General features: G+C 38.6%; 1 protein-coding gene across 3 annotated transcripts in view; it reads left to right on the top strand.

The window, feature by feature from the left end:
• The window catches only part of POF1B (POF1B actin binding protein), a 123,554-nt gene that overhangs the window by 84,951 nt on the left and 19,433 nt on the right, over positions 1 to 19,170 (top strand). For all 3 annotated transcript variants that reach the window (XM_030934794.1, XM_030934795.1, XM_010383394.2), the window contains exons 14-15: positions 1,266 to 1,394; positions 2,246 to 2,328. In XM_030934794.1, coding sequence (XP_030790654.1) covers positions 1,266 to 1,394; positions 2,246 to 2,328 — 212 coding nt within the window. The remainder of the gene's footprint in view (positions 1 to 1,265; positions 1,395 to 2,245; positions 2,329 to 19,170) is intronic.

The following is a 19,170-nucleotide window of genomic DNA, read 5'->3' as shown; positions in this document are numbered from 1 at the left end:
GATAATGATGGATTCAAGTTTAAAGCTACAAAAAAAAAAATAGCTGAAGGTAGAGTTTTAGAAATATGTCATGTATCCTTTTGTTTTAAATACACATTACTGTGTCTAAAATATAACTGTTAAATTATTTTCTAATTTAGTTTAATCTCTTCCAGGAAAGTGAAATAAGACATTCATTTCAGTGTTTTGGTTTTTATTAATTTATTTTTTGGGATAAGTGGATAACTCTTCATGATCTTGCCTAAAGCATGCTTACGTAGGCAAAAGCAATATTTGAGATTACTCAACAGAGCCACAGTTAGATTTGTAAAAATTCTCACTTAATTTCGAGGGATGGTAAATAGCAAGGACTTTGTCAAGCATGAGGAGGAAAACAGCGTTAAGTTTTATGTACCTATAGTTGACATCAAAATTAAGGTGATATTTGTAAGTATATATTACCTTATCTTGTAATTCTAGGTTGAATTTACTTAATTTAACCCTTATTTTACTGATTCCTAAATGTAGTAAAATGTAGTTAAATGTTTTCATCAACAAAATAATCACAAATTTATCTCTCCAAACATCACTGTATAATTTTTACCAAAAATCAAAATGAAGCAAAATATAATTTGTTTTAAAAACCTACCAATACTTCTAGCAGATTTCCTCCACTGATTTCTTTTCTATCCCAACATTACTAATAGCACTTCTACCTAAGCTATACACATATGAGGTAAAGAGGGAAATGGACAATATTTGTAGTCAGAAGATCTGTCTTGGAGTTGCAGCTATGTTACTGTGTGACTGTGTCATTTAACCTCTCTGGAGTCCACTATCTGTTTTGTAAATGAAGATTATAATAATGCTTATTTCACAGGAGTGCTGTGAGAACTGAGATAATTCATGCAGGAGGAATATTTTGTGAACTGAAAATCAGTATATAATAGCAGTTATTGGTATTACAATTTCCTGAATTATCATTTCAAGGACTCTAAAATGCCTGTTTTCTTAGCTTTACTTTAAATCTTGTGGCCTAAGACTGTTACGTAGATAATGTTTAGTCCTACATAGCAAAGACACCTTAAAAAAAGGAGAAATTTGTAATTGGCATTTCATTTCATATTACATACTCACGAAATTCTGTGAAAGTTTATGACTATTGGTATTTTACTTTCATTTCATAACTAACTATGCGAGTTTGTGTCACCTAACCTCCCTGGAACTCAGTTACATATTTTCTATATGAAGATTATACTAATACTTATTTCTTTTTAAATCCTTAGTCCCAATTAACCCAGTACCATAAAGATGTTTCAAAGAGAGACGGAAGTTGTAGTGACTTCCAATTTAAGCTTCATGAACTGACAAGCTTACTGGAAGAGAAGGATTCCCTTATAAAGCGTCAGTCAGAGGTATAAAAGGAAGGGGTGGGGATGGAGAAAAGTAATACAACTTAGTACTGTAGTACTGTAGGACAAATACTTCCCGTGGACTAGAAAAGGACACATATCCAGGAGTCATTTTATTTCATGAAATAAAATGTAGGTGCAAGTGAGGAAGTAGAATATACATATTTCAGGAGAAATAATTCAAATGAAAGTTAGAATTGAAGCAAAAATAAATGCTGTTGTACATTTAATATTTTTAAGACATTGATTTTATATTTCATTAGCAGTGAAATTCCCAGTAGACTGTGACCTCCTTACTACATTATGAGCTGCTTCATTAAAGCATGTGTTATATTCCTCCTTGTATCTGTAGCATGTAGTCCACGACCTGGCATTCAATAGATACTGAAGGAATTATCAAAAATTATCGGTAATATTGTATTGCTGTTATGGAGCAAATGGTGCTGGCAGTAACATTCATTGATAATATCATGTTAGAAACTATATCTGCTTATATATTAAAGTTTCAGTACTTTTCTTCTATGGATATACTTTTCAGGCTTTTCAGAGCAAAAACTTTCACATCCTCATCTTGAGAACCACCCTCTTTCAATCTCAAGTTATCTTCCAAATTTAGATATCCTGTATCAGTTGCAGGTTCCTGCACAGGCATATAATATAACTTATTAGGTACTGTGAAGCAACACTAGATGATATTCAACAAGTGGAATTAGAACATTATTACCTCAAGGCTAAAAAGGAGCAAAAGGGAGGGGGTGTAATCATTGTTAGTAACCCTTCTAAATTATTAAATGTATTTATTATCTTATGTTTCTACTTTCCGTCAAATGATTATATTATCTTTTATTTGTAAGGAACTCTCAAAGTTGCGGCAAGAAATATATTCCTCTCAAAATCAACCCTCCACTGGTGGAAGGACTACTATTACCACTAAAAAGTAATGTATTTTGAAATGAAATTTGAATATAAAAATTATGATCATATAATTCAAGTTATTTCATGTTTAATTGATACATACATGCTAGACAGAGTTTGGTGTTTTCTGCTGGCCAATTATTCTACTGAAGAATGAATATTCACAAAAAGACATCACTATTTCAGTCAAAAAAAAAATCCTGAAGCACATCTTTCCTGAATTTACAGTATATTAGTTACCCTGGAAGTGAAAAACAAATAATTGTTTTTTTAACCAACCGCATTAGTTAGGACTCTTTCTGTTTCATGTAACAAAAGACCCAACATAAACTGGGACTTTTTAAATTAACTTAACTGGGATTACTTGATATCCAGACGGATTTGTGTGTTCAAAATATGCCCTTATACATCTCCCCCTCCCCTCCCCTCCCCTCCCCTGCCTTCCCCTGCCCTCCCCTCTCCTTTTTTCGAGACGACTCTTGCTCTGTCGCCCAGCCTGGAGACTGGAGTGCAGTGATGCGAACTTGGCTCACTGCAAGCTCCGCCTCCCAGGTTCACGCCATTCTCCTGCCTCAGCCAGTAGCTGGGACTAAAGGCGCCCGCCATCACGACGGGCTAATTTTGTGTGTGTGTGTATTTTTTAGTAGAAACGGGGTTTCACCGTGTTAGCCAGGATGGTCCCCATCTCCTGACCTCAAATGATTCACCCGCCTCGACCTTCCAAAGTGCTGGGATTACAGACGTGAGCCACCGCGCTCGGCCTAAATTTGTCTTTCTTTATATCTTGGCTCTGCTCTTTCCTGTGTAGATATCTTCCTCAGGTAAGGTCTACCCTCATGGTAGCAATATGACCACAAATTACATTCCAGCCTTTTAGCAAAACCAAATATAAAGTAATTATGAATACCTTCAGCAGAAGTCTATTTTGGATATTTCATATAAATGAAATAATACAATATGTAGTCTTTTGTGTCTGGATTTTTCATTTTGCATAATCTTTGCAGGATGCAACCATGATTTAGCATGAGTCAAGACTTCATTCCTTTTTGTTGCTAAATAATATCCAATTGTATGGATATACATTTTATTTATTGATTAATCAGTTGGACATTTGGGTTGTTTTCAATTTTTGGCTATTGTGAATAATGCTGCTGTGAACATCTGTGTACAAGTGTGTAAGGTACATGTATTCATTTCTTTTGAGTATACACGTAGGAGTGGACTTGATACGTCACATGGTAACTCTATGCCTAAGGAATTGCCATACTCTTCCAAAGCAAAAGCACCATCATACATTTCTAGTAGTGTATGAGGGTTCCACTTTCTCCCTGTCCTCACTGCCATTTGTTATTGTTCATCTCTTGGATATGGCCATCCTAGGTGGTGGAAAGTGGTATCCAGTTAGAGTTTTGATTTGTATTTCCCTAATAACTAATGTTGTTTAGCAGTTTTTATGTGCTTATTGGCCATTTATACATCTTATTTGAAGAAATGTCCATTCAAAATTTTTTTTCCATCTAAGTGGGTTGTCTTTTTATAGTTGAATTGCAAGAGATTTTCACATGTTCTCATACAAGTGCCTTATCAGAGACAAGATTTGCAAATGTTTTCATCAATTCCATGGGTTGTGTTTTCATTATCTTGAGAGTATAATATGCAGCATAAGTATTTAATATAGAAAAAAATCTAATTCATCTATATTTTTTCTTGCTTGTGCTTTTAGTATTATATAAAAGAAACTATTGACTAACCTAAGGTCATAAATTTTTACACTCATATGTATTTTGTCTTGTATTAATGCAAACTCTCTTCTGGTTACTAATTGTATGAAATATCTTTTTCTGTCCATTCCTTTTTTACCTATTTGTGTATTTGAATCTAAATTGTGACTCTTGTAAACCACACATAGTTGTACCTTTTTATACATTCTGCCAATCTCTGCTTTTAGTTGGAATATTTCATGCACTTACATTTAATGTAATTTATAAGTTAGGATTTACATTAGCTATTTTGCTGTTTGTTTCTATGTTTTATATGTTTTTTGTTCTTCTGTTCCTCCATTCCTGTCTTCTTCTGTGTAAAATATTTTCTACAGTAACATTTTATTACTTTTAGTTACTTTTACTGCATTTTCTGAGTTTTTCCCCTTAGGTTTACTCCAGACATTTAATTAATATTTACCTGCATAGCTACCTTTACTGGTGATCTTTATTTCGTATAGAGTCATTAAATTCCAGCCTGAAGGACTCCTTTAGTATTTCTTGTAGGACTTCCTTAGGTATTTCTTGTAGAACAGGTTTTGTAGTGACAAATTCTTTGAGTTTTTGCTTGTATGGGAATATATTGCTTTTCCTTCATTTTTGAAGAATGGTTTTGCTGGATAAAATAATTCTCAGGTGACAGTGTTTTTGTTGTTGTTGTTGTTGTTGTTGTTACTTTGAATATGTCATCCCATTGCCTTCTGGCCTCTGTAATTTCTGATGAGAAATCAGTTGATAACTTTTAATTGAGGATCCCCCTGACATGTTTCTTTTTTACAGCTTTCAAGGTTATTTTTTTCTATGGCCCTTGACAGTTTGATTATTATGTGTCAAGGTTTGGATCTCTTTTTTTTCTTTTCGACTATTTGGCATTTGTTGAGCTTCTTTGATGTGCAGATTGATATTTTTAATCAAATTTGAGAAGTTTTCAGACATTTCTTCAGCTATTATTCCTGCCACTTTCCTCCCTCTCCTTGTGGAGAGGAAGGAAACTCACAGTTATCTGAGGCCCTGTTTATTTTTCTTCATTCTTTTTTCTTTCTGTTCCTCAGACTAGATAAACTCAATGAACCTTCTTCACAATTTGTTGATTCTTTCTTCCATTTGCTCACATCAGCTGTCGAGAAAATTTTAAATCTAGTTATCTATTTTACCTCAGAATTACTGTAGTTTCTCTTAAAATTAATTTTCTTTTTTTTTTTATTATACTTTAAGTTCTAGGGTACATGTGCATAACATACAGGTTTGTTACATATGTATACTTGTGCCATGTTGGTGTGCTGAACCCATCAACTCGTCAGCACCCATCAATTCATCATTTATATCATGGATAACTCCCAATGCAATCCCTCCCCCCTCCCCCCTCCCCATGATAGGCCGCAGTGTGTGATGTTCCCCTTCCCAAGTCCAAGTGATCTCATTGTTCAGTTCCCACCTATGAGTGAGAACATGTGGTGTTTGGTTTTCTGTTCTTGTGATAGTTTGCTAAGAATGATGGTTTCCAGCTGCATCCATGTCCCTACAAAGGACGCAAACTCATCCTTTTTTATGGCTGCATAGTATTCCATGGTGTATATGTGCCACATTTTCTTAATCCAGTCTGTCACAGATGGACATTTGGGTTGATTCCAAATCTTTGCTATTGTGAACAGTGCCACAATAAACATACGTTTGCATGTGTCTTTGTAGTAGAATAATTTATAATCCTATGGGTATATACCCAGTAGTGGGATGGCTGGGTCATATGGTACATCTAGTTCTAGATCCTTGAGGAATTGCCATACTGTTTCCCATAATGGTTGAACTAGTTTACAATCCCAACAACAGTGTAAAAGTGTTCCTATTTCTCCACATCCTCTCCAACACCTGTTGTTTCCTGACTTCTTAATGATTGCCATTCTAAATGGTGTGAGATGGTATCTCATTGTGGTTTTGATTTGCATTTCTCTGATGGCGAGTGATGATGAGCATTTTTTCATGTGTCTGTTGGCTGTATGAATGTCTTCTTTTGAGAAATGTCTGTTCATATCCTTTGCCCACTTTTTGATGGGGTTGTTTGTTTTTTTCTTGTATATTTGTTTCAGTTCTTTGTAGAATCTGGATATTAGCCCTTTGTCAGATGAGTAGATTGCAAAAATTTTCTCCCATTCTGTAGGTTCCCTGTTCACTCTGGTGGTAGTTTCTTTTGCTGTGCAGAAGCTCTTTAGTTTAATTAGATCCCATTTGTCAATTTTTGCTTTTGCTGCCATTGCTTTTGGTGTTTTAGACATGAAGTCCTTGCCCATGCCTATGTCCTGAATGGTACTACCTAGATTTTCTTCTAGGGTTTTTATGACATTAGGTCTAACATTTAAGTCTCTAATCCAGCTTGAATTAATCTTCGTATAAGGAGTAAGGAAAGGATCCAGTTTCAGCTTTCTACTTACGGCTAGCCAATTTTACCCGCACCATTTATTAAATAGGGAATCCTTTCCCCATTTCTTGTTTCTCTCAGGTTTGTCAACGATCAGATGGCTGTAGATGTGTGGTATTATTTCTGAGGACCCTGTTTTGTTCCATTGGTCTATAGCTCTGTTTTGGTACCAGTACCATGCTGTTTTGGTTACTGTAGCCTTGTAGTATAGTTTGAAGTCCAGTAGCGTGACGCCTCCAGCTTTGTCCTTTTGACTTAGGATTGCTTGGCAATGCGGGCTCTTTTTTGGTTCCATATGAACTTTAAAGCAGTTTTTTACAATTCTGTGAAGAAACTCATTGGTAGCTTGATGGGGATGGCATTGAATCTATAAATAACCTTGGGCAGTAGGGCCATTTTCACGATATTGATTCTTCCTATCCATGAGCATGGTATGTTCTTCCATTTGTTTGTGTCCTCTCTGATTTCACTGAGCAGTGGTTTGTAGTTCTCCTTGAAGAGGTCCTTGACATCCCTTGTAAGTTGTATTCCTAGGTATTTTATTCTCTTTGAAGCAATTGTGAATGGAAGTTCATTCCTGATTTGGCTCTCTGCTTGTCTGTTACTGGTGTATAAGAATGCTTGTGATTTTTGCACATTAATTTTGTATCCTGAGACTTTGCTGAAGTTGCTTATCAGCTTAAGGAGATTTTGGGCTGAGACAACGGGGTTTTCTAAATATACAATCATGTCATCTGCAAACAGGGACAATTTGACTTCTTCTTTTCCTAACTGAATACCCTTGATTTCTTTCTCTTGCCTGATTGCCCTAGCCAGAACTTCCAACACTATGTTGAATAGGAGTGGTGAGAGAGGGCATCCCTGTCTTGTGCCAGTTTTCAGAGGGAATTTTTCCAGTTTTTGCCCATTCAGTATGATATGAGCTGTGGGTTTGTCATAAATAGCTCTTATTATTTTGAGGTACGTTCCATCAATACCGAATTTATTGAGCGTTTTTAGCATGAAGGGCTGTTGAATTTTGTCAAAAGCCTTTTCTGCATCTATTGAGATAATCACGTGGTTCTTGACTTTGCTTCTGTTTATATGCTGGATTACGTTTATTGATTTGCGAATGTTGAACAAGCCTTGCATCCCAGGGATGAAGCCCACTTGATCATGGTGGATAAGCTTTTTGATGTGCTGCTGAATCCGGTTTGCCAGTATTTTATTGAGGATTTTTGCATCGATGTTCATCAGGGATATTGGTCTAAAATTCTCTTTTTTTGTTGTGTCTCTGCCAGGCTTTAGTATCAGGATGATGTTGGCCTCATAAAATCAGTTAGGGAGGATTCCCTCTTTTTCTATTGATTGGAATAGTTTCAGAAGGAATGGTACCAGCTCCTCCTTGTTCCTCTGGTAGATTTCAGCTGTGAATCCATCTGGTCCTGGACTTTTTTTGGTGGGTAGGCTATTAATTGTTGCCTCAATTTCAGAGCCTGCTATTGGTCTATTCAGGGATTCCACTTCTTCCTGGTTTAGTCTTGGGAGAGTGTAAGTGTCCAGGAAATTATCCATTTCTTCTAGATTTTCTAGTTGATTTGCGTAGAGGTGTTTATAGTATTCTCTGATGGTAGTTTGTATTTCTGTGGGGTCGGTGGTGATATCCCCTTTATCATTTTTTATTGCGTCTATTTGAATCCTCTCTCTTTTCTTCTTTATTAGTCTTGCTAGCGGTCTGTCAATTTTGTTGATCTTTTCAAAAAACCAACAAAGCTCCTGGATTCATTGATTTTTTGGAGGGTTTTTTTGTGTCTCTATCTCGTTCAGTTCTGCTCTGATCTTAGTTATTTCTTGCCTTCTGCTAGCTTTTGAATGTGTTTGCTCTTGCCTCTCTAGTTCTTTTAAGTGTGATGTTAGAGTGTCCATTTTAGATCTTTCCTGCTTTCTCTTGTGGGCATTTAGTGCTATAAATTTCCCTCTACACACTGCTTTAAATGTGTCCCAGAGATTCTGGTATGTTGTATCTTTGTTCTCATTGGTTTCAAAGAACATCTTTATTTCTGCTTTCATTTCATTATGTACCCAGTAGTCATTCAGGAGCAGGTTATTCAGTTTCCATGTAGTTGAGCGGTTTTGATTGAGTTTCTTAGTCCTGAGTTCTAGTTTGATTGCACTGTGGTCTGAGAGACAGTTTGTTATAATTTCTGTTCTTGTATATTTGCTGAGGAGTGCTTTACTTCCAATTATGTGGTCAATTTTGGAATAAGTGCGATGTGGTGCTGAGAAGAATGTGTATTCTGTTGATTTGGGGTGGAGAGTTCTATAGATGTCTATTAGGTCCGCTTGGTGCGGAGATGAGTTCAATTCCTGGATATCCTTGTTAACTTTCTGTCTCGTTGATCTGTCTAATGTTGACAGTGGAGTGTTGAAGTCTCCCATTATTATTGTATGGGAGTCTAAGTCTCTTTGTAAGTCTCTAAGGACTTGCTTTATGAATTTGGGTGCTCCTGTATTGGGTGCATATATATTTAGGAGAGTTAGCTCTTCCTGTTGAATTGATCCCTTTACCATTATGTAATGGCCTTCTTTGTCTCTTTTGATCTTTGATGGTTTAAAGTCTGTTTTATCAGAGACTAGGATTGCAACCCCTGCTTTTTTTTGTCCTCCATTTGCTTGGTAGATCTTCCTCCATCCCTTTATTTTGAGCCTATGTATGTCTCTGCATGTGAGATGGGTCTCCTGACTACAGCAGACTGATGGGTCTTGACTCTTTATCCAGTTTGCCAGTCTGTGTCTTTTAATTGGAGCATTTAGTCCATTTACATTTAAGGTTAATATTGTTATGTGTGAACCTGATCCTGCCATTATGATATTAACTGGTCATTTTGCTCGTTAGTTGATGTAGTTTCTTCCTAGCCTCGATTGTCTTTACATTTTGGCATGTTTTTGCAATGGCTGGTACCGGTTGTTCCTTTCCATGCTTAGGGCTTCCTTCACGGTCTCTTGTAAGGCAGGCCTGGTGGTGAGAAAATCTCTAAGCATTTGCTTATCTGTAAAGGATTTTATTTTTCCTTCACTTATGAAACTTCGTTTGGCTGGATATGAAATTCTGGGTTGAAAATTCTTTTCTTTAAGAATGTTGAATATTGGCCCCCACTCTCTTCTGGCTTGTAGAGTTTCTGCCAAGAGATCTGCTGTTAGTCTGATGGGCTTCCCTTTGTGGGCAACCCGACCTTTCTCTCTGGCTGCCCTTAAGAATTTTCCTTCATTTCAACTTTGGTGAATCTGGCAATTATGTGTCTTGCAGTTGCTCTTCTCGAGGAGTATCTTTGTGGCATTCTCTGTATTACCTGAATTTGAATGTTGGCCTGCCCTACTAGGTTGGGGAAGTTCTCCTGGATGATATCCTGAAGAGTGTTTTCCAACTTGGTTCCATTTTCCCCCTCATTTTCAGGCACCCCAATCAGACGTAGATTTGGTCTTTTTACATAATCCCATACTTCTTGCAGGCTTTGTTCATTTCTTTTTCTTCTTTTTTCTTTTGGTTTCTCTTCTCGCTTCATTTCATTCATTTGATCCTCAATCGCTGATATTCTTTCTTCCAGTTGATGGAGACAGTTACTGAAGCTTGTGCATTTGTCACGTATTTCTCGTGTCATGGTTTTCATCTCTGTCATTTCGTTTATGACCTTCTCTGCATTAATTAGTCTAGCTGTCACTTCTTCCACTCTTTTTTCAAGATTTTTAGTTTCTTTGCACTGGGTACGTAATTCCTCCTTTAGCTCTGAGAAATTTGATGGACTGAAGCCTTCTTCTCTCATCTCGTCAAAGTCATTCTCTGACCAGCTTTGATCCGTTGCTGGCGATGGGCTGCGCTCCTTTGCAGGGGGAGATGCGCTCTTATTTTTTGAATTTCCAGTTTTTCTGCCCTGCTTTTTCCCCATCTTTGTGGTTTTATCTGTCTCTGGTCTTTGATGATGGTGACGTACTGATGGGGTTTTGGTATATGTGTCCTTCCTGTTTGATAGTTTTCCTTCTGACAGTCGGGACCCTCAGCTGTAGTTCTGTTGGAGATTGCTTGAGGTACACTCCAGACCCTGTTTGCCTGGGTATCAGCAGCAGTGGTTGCAGAAGATAGAATATTGCTGAACAGCGAGTGTACCTGTCTGATTCTTCCTTTGGAAGTTTCCTCTCAGGGGTGTACTCCACCTTGTGAGGTGTGAGGTGTCAGACTGCCCCTAGTGGGGGATGTCTCCCTGTTAGGCTACTCAGGGTTCAGGGACCCACTTAAGCAGGCAATCTGTCCGTTCTTAAATCTCAACCTCCGTGTTGGGAGATCCACTGCTCTCTTCAAAGCTGTCAGACAGAGTTGTTTGCGTCTGCAGAGGTTCTGCTGACTTTTTGTTGTTGTTTTTTTTTTTCAGCTGTGCCCTGTCCCCAGAGGTGGAGTCTACAGAGACAGGCAGGTTTCCTTGAGTTGCTGTGAGCTCACCCAGTTGGAGCTTCCCAGTGGCTTTGTTTACCTACTTAAGCCTCAGCAATGGTGGGCATCCCTTCCCCAGCCTCGCTGCTGCCTTGCCGTTAGATTGCAGACTGCTGTGTTAGCAATGAGGGAGGCTCTGTGGGCGTGGGACCCTCCCGGCCAGGTGTGGGATATATTCTCCTGGTGTGCCCGTTTGCTTAAAGTGCTGTATTGGGGTGGGAGTTACCCGATTTTCCAGATGTTGTGTGTCTCAGTTCCCGTGGCTAGGAAAAGGGATTCCCTTCCCCCTTGCACTTCCCAGGTGAGGCGATGCCTCGCCCTGCTTCAGCTCTCGCTGGTCGGGCTGCAGCAGCTGACCAGCACCGATTGTCCGGCACTCCCTAGTGAGATGACCCCAGTACCTCAGTTGAAAATGCAGAAATCACCGGTCTTCTGTGTCACTCGCGCTGGCAGTTGGAGACTGGAGCTGTTCCTATTCGGCCATCTTGCTCCGCCCCCCAAATTAATTTTCTTTAATAATGTTCTTTATTCCGTAAGGCACAACTCTCATCCTTTCCTTTAGTTCTTTAGGCATGGTTTCTTTAGTTCTTTGAACATACTTAAAATAGCCAATTTAAAGTCTATGTAAATGCAACATCTGGCTTCTTAATGGACTGTTTCAAGTTATTTTTTCCATGATAGGCAATATTTTCTTGCTTCTTTGCATGTCTTATAATTTTTTACTGAAAACTTGACATTGAAAATAATATAATGTGGTAACTCTGGAAATTAGGTACTCCCTCCTGCCAAGGTGTTCATTGATGATATTGTTTACTATTGATGTTATTGTCTTTTGCTTAGTGGGTTTTCTGATTTAATTCTGTAAAGTCTGTATTTTTTTCATATGTGGTCACTGAAGTCTCTGCTCTTTTATCTTAGTGGTCAGTTAACATTTAAACAGAGGTTTCGTTACAAACATGAAACTAGTAAGTCTCCTAGTTTCACTGAAAGTCTCTTTGTTTGTGTTTGGACACCTCTTCAATATTCTGGTAGGCAATTTATAGCTCGTCCTTAGCCCTCATTTCCTGCTTACAGAGAGTTTTAAGATTAGCCAGTAGTGAGGGCTCAGGGTTTTCTCAGGCCTTTCCTTCACATGTGTACACCCTTGGGCATGTACAAAGCCCTACACATGCTTGTGGCTTTCTAGATTCCCGGGAACATATAACAACTTTTCAAAGCCCACTATGGACAATTTATTCCTCAGTTTTTCCTTTTATCATTTTTGGTCAATTTCTTGTCTGCCTGAACTATTATAGCCACCTCAGGTAGTTGTGATATTCAACAATTTCCACACATTATTTTTGACAAATGTTCCCAGAAAAAGAATTTTCAAATTGGTTGAGCTACAAGTCAAGTTTTAAAAGTCATCCTTGCAAGTGGAGTTTTCCACAGAATCAACAGACAAATCAAACAATGACAATTATAATAATGACAGTGTGGCTTTGAAGGAGCTCTAACCTTGTTTTGTCTTGTAGTGGCTGCCAGGCTTCTGGGTTTTACCAAGATTGCTTTAAAATTCTATTGCATAGTTGGAGAGACAGAGATGAGAATAGGACAATTTCAAATGCCACAAAGCTTGTTTATTTAACCAAGATTTAACTCTTTTTCCTAAATAAATGCTCTCTGGAGACTGTAAAACTTTATTAATTTTGAGAGTTCTGATAAAGTTAGTTTTGATTTTTATTGGCCAGATTTCCTTTTTCTTTTATGGCACAGAGCATTTCTGGAGGTTGTTATACATTTTCACTGACATCGTCTTCCATTACTTCCTTACGCACGGTTTTTTTCAGTTCTTTGTATTCTCACTATGTTGCCCAGGCTGGCCTCAAATTCCCGGTCTCAAGCAATCATCCTATGATGGCCTCTCAAAATGTTGGGGTTACAGGCATGAGCCACTAAGCCCAGCCCTAAAAACATATTTATTATAGCTTCTTTGAAATCTTTGTCTTCTAAATACACCATCTGGTCCTCTTTAAAAGTAGTTTCTGGAGGGAGGAACAAGATGGCCAAGTAGACACATCCAGGAAGCACTTCTCTCACCACAAGAGACCAAAATATCCAATAAACAAACCAGTAAATTCTCCACTATCTCTTTGTACTTAAAAAAGATCTTTGGAGAGAAAACACTGAAATTTGATAGGTAACACAGATATTAAGGCTGAATAGAGAGAAAGCTGGGAAAACTGCATTGGTGTGCCAAGCACCAGGATTAGTTCTGGGTCCTAAACACCTTCTAAGGAATGGGTGAGTTAAGTGACAGCAGGGCAACCCACTCTCACCATGGACCTCTGGCATCCTAGCTACAAGAGATCCCACGACTCTTGCAGTCATTTCAATTGTCAGGAGGATCTGCCCAAAGAATAGACAAAGACAGAGCTCTAGCCTGCATGGACCCCAGGGGGTTTTACATGTGGAGGAGCTACAACAAAATGTGGCCATAGGTGCCCATTCCCTCAGGGTTGTCTGGACACATCTGTTCTGCATGTCTTTCTGTCCACAATCCCTCCAAGGTTTTTGCCTGGCTGATTCTGCAATTGTATTCACGCAGCACAGCCTCCACTGCTTGGTCTGACCGTCTTGCCAGTAGCCCTGCTGGAGTGCTTTCCCCACAGCCTGGGAACACTTCAGCTCTCCCAGCACAACAGGCGCCTGATCCCAAGGAGGTAGAGGACAAAGCCACAGGCATGGTTCCAATGCCCCAAGGTTGTAGCACACAGCTCAGGAGTTCTGAGTTGAGATTTTTGCCAGAACTCAACCTGGGGAGGAACCCCCAATCTCAATACACTGAGTGTGAGGTGTGAGTTCATAGGCCAGTGCAGAAGCAGGGCACACATCCATCTGTAGGGCCTGTCCAGGAAGAGTGAGGCCTGTCTGCTAGACACAATCTCTGCCTGAGAGAGCCCCATGGCCAAGAACATCTAACAAATGAAATGTGGATGCAGTGCCAGTGATCAAGGGGGCCTACCCTGAGGCCTGGGAATGGACCTGGCTAGGGAGTCATCTCTCTCCCCTGGTCCCCACAGAGTACCACTGCAAATGTGCAGAAATATAAAAAAGCCACAGAGCAGAGTAAGACTCTGCCAACCATTACTCTTAACTGCCATCTACTGCATTACTGCCCAAATTACAACACCAAAAGTATTCTGCCAATACACATTGCCTATGAAACCCAAGGTAAGAATCTAGCCACAAATAAAGATCCCATACAGAGCCTTGGCACCCTGGAAGCACCTAGAAACAAAGCTAATTAACTATACTCAACTTGCACCACAGTTAAACCCTAAAGGGAAATAAAGAATATCAAAACAAAAAGCCTCATAGAAATTACAGCAAATCCAAAACACAAAGGAGCACATGCCTGCTCAGATGAGAAAGAATCAGTGCTAGAACTCTGGCAATTCAAAAAGTCAGAGTTTACCTTTATCTTCAAACAAGGCAACTACTCTACAATGGTTCTTAACCAGATTGAAATGACTTAAAGCCATAAAGTTCAGAATCTGGATGGCAAGGAAACTGATCAAGATTCAGGTAAAAGTTGAGACCCAATCCAGAATATCCAGTGAAACTCTCCAAAAGTTGAAAGAAGACAAAATAGCCACTTTAAGAAAGAACCAAATGAAATTTCTGGAATTGAAAAAAATTACTACAAAAATTACCTGATATATTTTGAAGCATTAACAACAGAATAGACCAAGCCAAGGAAAGAATCTTGGAGCTTGAAGACAGAATCTTATAATCAACTTAGACAAAAATAAAGAAAAAACATTTAAATTGTGACAAAACCTCTGACAAATATGGGATTATGTAAAGAGACTAACCTAAAACTAATTGATATTCCTGAGAGGAGAGAGAAGAAATAACTTGGAAAACATATTGGAGGATATGGTCCATGAAACTTTCCTCAATCTCATTAGAGAGGTTGACATGCAAATTCAAGAAATATAGAGAACCTCTGTGAGATACTATACAAGACAAACATCCCCAAGACACATAGTCATCAGATTCATGAAGGTCAGTGTGAAAGAAAAAATTATTAAAGGCTACAAGAGAGAAGGCACCAGTCATTTACAAAGGAAACTCCATCAGGCTAGAAGAAGACCTCTCGGCAGAAACTTACAAGCCAGAAGAGATTGTGGTTCTATATTCAGCAATCTTAAAGAAAAGAAATTCCAACCAAGAATTTCATATCCCACCAAACTATGCTTCATAAGTGAAGGAGAAATAAACTTCCAAAACAAGCAAATACTAAGGGAATTTATTATCACTAAACCAGCTATACAAGAGGTTCTTAGGGAAATGATAAACATGGAAATGAAAGAATTATATCTTCTACCATGAAAACACACTTAAGCACATATCCCTCCCACAGACACTATGAAGCAACTACACAACCAAAGCTACACAACAAACAGCAAACAACAAGATGACATGTTCAAAATCTTACATATCAATACTAACCTTGAATGTAAAAAAGTCAAAATGCCCCACTTAAAAGCCATAGAGTGGCAAGTTCAATAAAAAGACAAAACCCGACTGTCTGCTGTCTTCAAGAGACCCATCTCCCAGGCAGGGACACTCACAGACACAAAGTAAAGGGATAGAGAAAGATCTATCATGCAAATGGCAAACAAAAAAGAGCAGGGGTTACTATTCTCATATCATATAAAATGAGTTTAAACCTACAACAATCAAGAAAGACAAAGAAGGGCATTACATAATGATAATGGGTTCGATTCAACAAGAAGACTTAACTGTCCTAAATATGTATGCATCCAACATTGGAGGATAACATCTGCATACAAACAGATTTGTAAAAGAAGTTCTTTTGGACCTATGAAAAGACTTAGGCAATCACAAAATAACAATGGGAGACTGCAACACCCCACTGACAGCATGAGAGAAACATTCTTCTTCAGAACGGGAACAAGCCAAAGATGTTCTCTCTAACCCTCCCATTCAACATAGTATGGGAAGTCCTAGCCAGAGCAATCAGACAAGAGTAAGAAATAAAAGACATCCAATCAAGAAAAGAAGTCAAACTCTCTCTCCTTGCTGATAGGATTCTATACTTAGAAAAGACTAAAGACTCCACCAAAAGCCTCCTAGACCTAGTAAATGTCTTCAGTAAAGTTCAGAACACAAAACTAATGTAAAAATTCAGTAGTATTTTCTTTTTTTTTTCTTTTTTTCTTTTTCTTTTTTTTTTTTTTTTTTTTTTGAGATGGAGTCTCGCTCTGTCACCCAGGCTGGAGTGCAGTGGCCAGATCTCAGCTCACTGCAAGCTCTGCCTCCTGGGTTTATGCCATTCTCCTGCCTCAGCCTCCTGAGTAGCTGGGACTACAGGCATCTGCCACTGAGCCCGGCTAGTTTTTTTTGTATTTTTTTAGTAGACACGGGGTTTCACCATGTTAGCCAGGATGGTCTCGATCTCCTGACCACGTGATCCGCCCGTCTTGGCCTCCCAAAGTGCTGGGATTACAGGCTTAAGCCACCACACCCAGCCAGTATTTTAATTCTTTTTAATTATTCTTCTTCTTCTTCTTTCTTCTTCTTCTTCTTCTTCTTCTTCTTCTTCTTCTTCTTCTTCTTCTTCTTCTTCTTCTTCTCCTTCTCCTTCTCCTTCTCCTTCTCCTTCTCCTTCTCCTTCTCCTTCTCCTTCTCCTTCTCCTTCTCCTTCTCCTTCTCCTTCTCCTTCTCCTTCTCCTTCTCCTTCTCCTTCTCCTTCTCCTTCTCCTTCTCCTTCTTCTTCTTCCTCTTCCTCTTCCTCTTCTTCATTTTTTTTTGATGGAGTCTTGCTCTGTCACCCAGCCTGGAGTGCAGTGGCACGATTCCAGCTCACTGCAACCATTGATTCCCAGATTCAAGCGATTCTCCTGCATCAGCCTCCAGAGTATCTGGGATTACAGGCATGCGCCACCACTCCTTGCTAATTTTTGTATTTTTAGTACAGACAAGATTTCACCATGTTGGCCAGTCTGCCCCTTGGCCTCTCAAAGTGCTGGGATTACAGGCATGAGCCACCATGCCCAGCCTGTTTTTTCTTCTTTAACTTTTATTTTATGTTCAGTGGTACAAGTGAAGATTTGTTACACAGGTAAACTTGAGTCACAGAGGTTTGTTGTACAGATTATTTTGTCACCCATGTATTAAGCTTAGTATCCATTAGTTATTCTTCCTGATCCTCTCCCTCCTCCCACCTTCCACCTTCTGAAAGGCCAACTGTGTGTTGCTCCTCTCTACATGTCCATGTGTTCTCATCATTTAGCTCCCACTTATAAGTGAGAACATGCAATATTTGGTTTTCTGGTCCTGTGTTAGTTTGCTAAGAATAATGGCCTCCAGCTCCATCCATGTCCCTGAAAATGATATGATCTTGTTCTTTTTTATGTGTGCATAGTATTCCATGGGGTACATGTACCATATTTTCTTTATCAAGCCTATCATTGATGGGCATTAGGTTGATTCCATGTCTTTGCTATAGTGAATAATGCTGCAATGAACATACACATGTATGCATCTTTACAATTGAATGATTTATTTTGCTTTAGATATACACCCAGTAATGAGATTACTGGGTTGAATGGTATCTCTGTCTTTAGGTCTTTAAGGAGTTGCTACACTTTCATAATGGCTGAACTAATTTACACACCTCCAACAGTGTATAAGTGATTATGTTACTCCACAACCTCACCAGCATCTGTCATTTTTGACTTTTTAATAATAGTCAATCTGACTGGTGTGAGATGGTATCTCATTGTGGTTTTGATTTGCATTTCTCTAATGATCAGTGTTGTTAAGCTTTTTATAATATGCTTGTTGGTCACATATATATCTTCTTTTGAAAAGTGTCTGTTCATGTCCTTTGCCCACTTTTTTTTAAGGGGTTGTTTGTTTTTTTCTTGTAAATTTGTTTAAGCTCCTTACAGAAGCTGGATATTAGACCTTTGTCAGATGCATAGTTTTTAAAAAAATTTTGCCCATTCTGTAGGTTGTCTGTTTACTCTGTTGATGGTTTCTTTTGCTGTGTCCAGGATTAACTCCTGGACACATACACCCTCCCAAGAGTGAACCAGGAAGAGATTTAATCCTTTAACAGACCAATAATGAGTTTTTAAATTGAGGCAGTAATAAATAGCTTGCCAAACAACAACAACAAAAAGGCCAGGACTAGGCAGATTCACAGCTGAATTCTACCAAAGATACAAAGAAGAGCTAGGACCATTCCTGCTGAAACTATTCTACAAGACAGAGGAAGAAGGACTCCTCCCTAGCTCATTATATGAGGCCAGCGTCATCCTGATATCAAAACCTGGCAGAGATACAAAAACAAAATGAAAATTTCAGGTCAATACCCTTGATGAACATCAGTGCAAAAATCCTCAACAAATACTGGCAAACCAAATCCAGCAGTTCATCAAAAAGCTTATCCACCATAATCAAGTAGGCTTCATCCCTGGAATGCAAGGTTGGTTAGACATATACAAATTAATAACTGTGACTTATCACATAAACACAACTAAAGACAAAAAACACATGATTATCTCAATAGATGCAGAAAAGGCTTTCTATAAAATTCAACATCCATTTATGTTAAAATTTCTCAATAAACTAGGTATGGAAGGAACATACCTCAAAATAATACGAGCCGTGTATGAAAAAGCCACAGCCAACATCATACTGAATGGGCAAAAGTTGGAAGCATTCCCACTGAAAACCAGCACAAGAAAAAGATGCCCTCTCTCACCACTCCTACTGAACACAGTATTGAATGTTGAACATTCAAGTAGTGAACAGGGCAATCAGGAAAGAGAAAGAAATAAAGGCATCCATATAGGAAGAGAGGAAGTCAAACTATCCCTGTTTGCAGATGACATGATCCTATATCTAGAAAACTCCACAGTCTCAGTCCAAAAGTTTCTTAAGCTGATAAACAACTTCAGCAAAGTCTCAGGATACAAAATCAATGTGAAAAAGTCACTAGCATTCCTATCCACCAACAAATATCAAGCAGAGAGCCAAATCAGAAACGACCTCCTATTCACAATTGTCACAAAAAGGAATACAGCTAACTAGGGAGGTGAAATATCTCTACAAGTAGAACTACAAAACACTGCTCAAAAAAAAAAAAAAAAAATCAGAGATGCCACAAAGAAATGGAAAATGATTCCATGCTTATGGATAGGAAGAATC

The sequence above is a fragment of the Rhinopithecus roxellana genome, chromosome 7 (assembly GCF_007565055.1).
Source record: "Rhinopithecus roxellana isolate Shanxi Qingling chromosome 7, ASM756505v1, whole genome shotgun sequence".
Lineage (NCBI taxonomy): Eukaryota > Metazoa > Chordata > Mammalia > Primates > Cercopithecidae > Rhinopithecus > Rhinopithecus roxellana.
The sequence above is the reverse complement of the archived record's forward strand: the minus strand, read 5'-3'. Positions and strand labels throughout refer to the sequence as shown.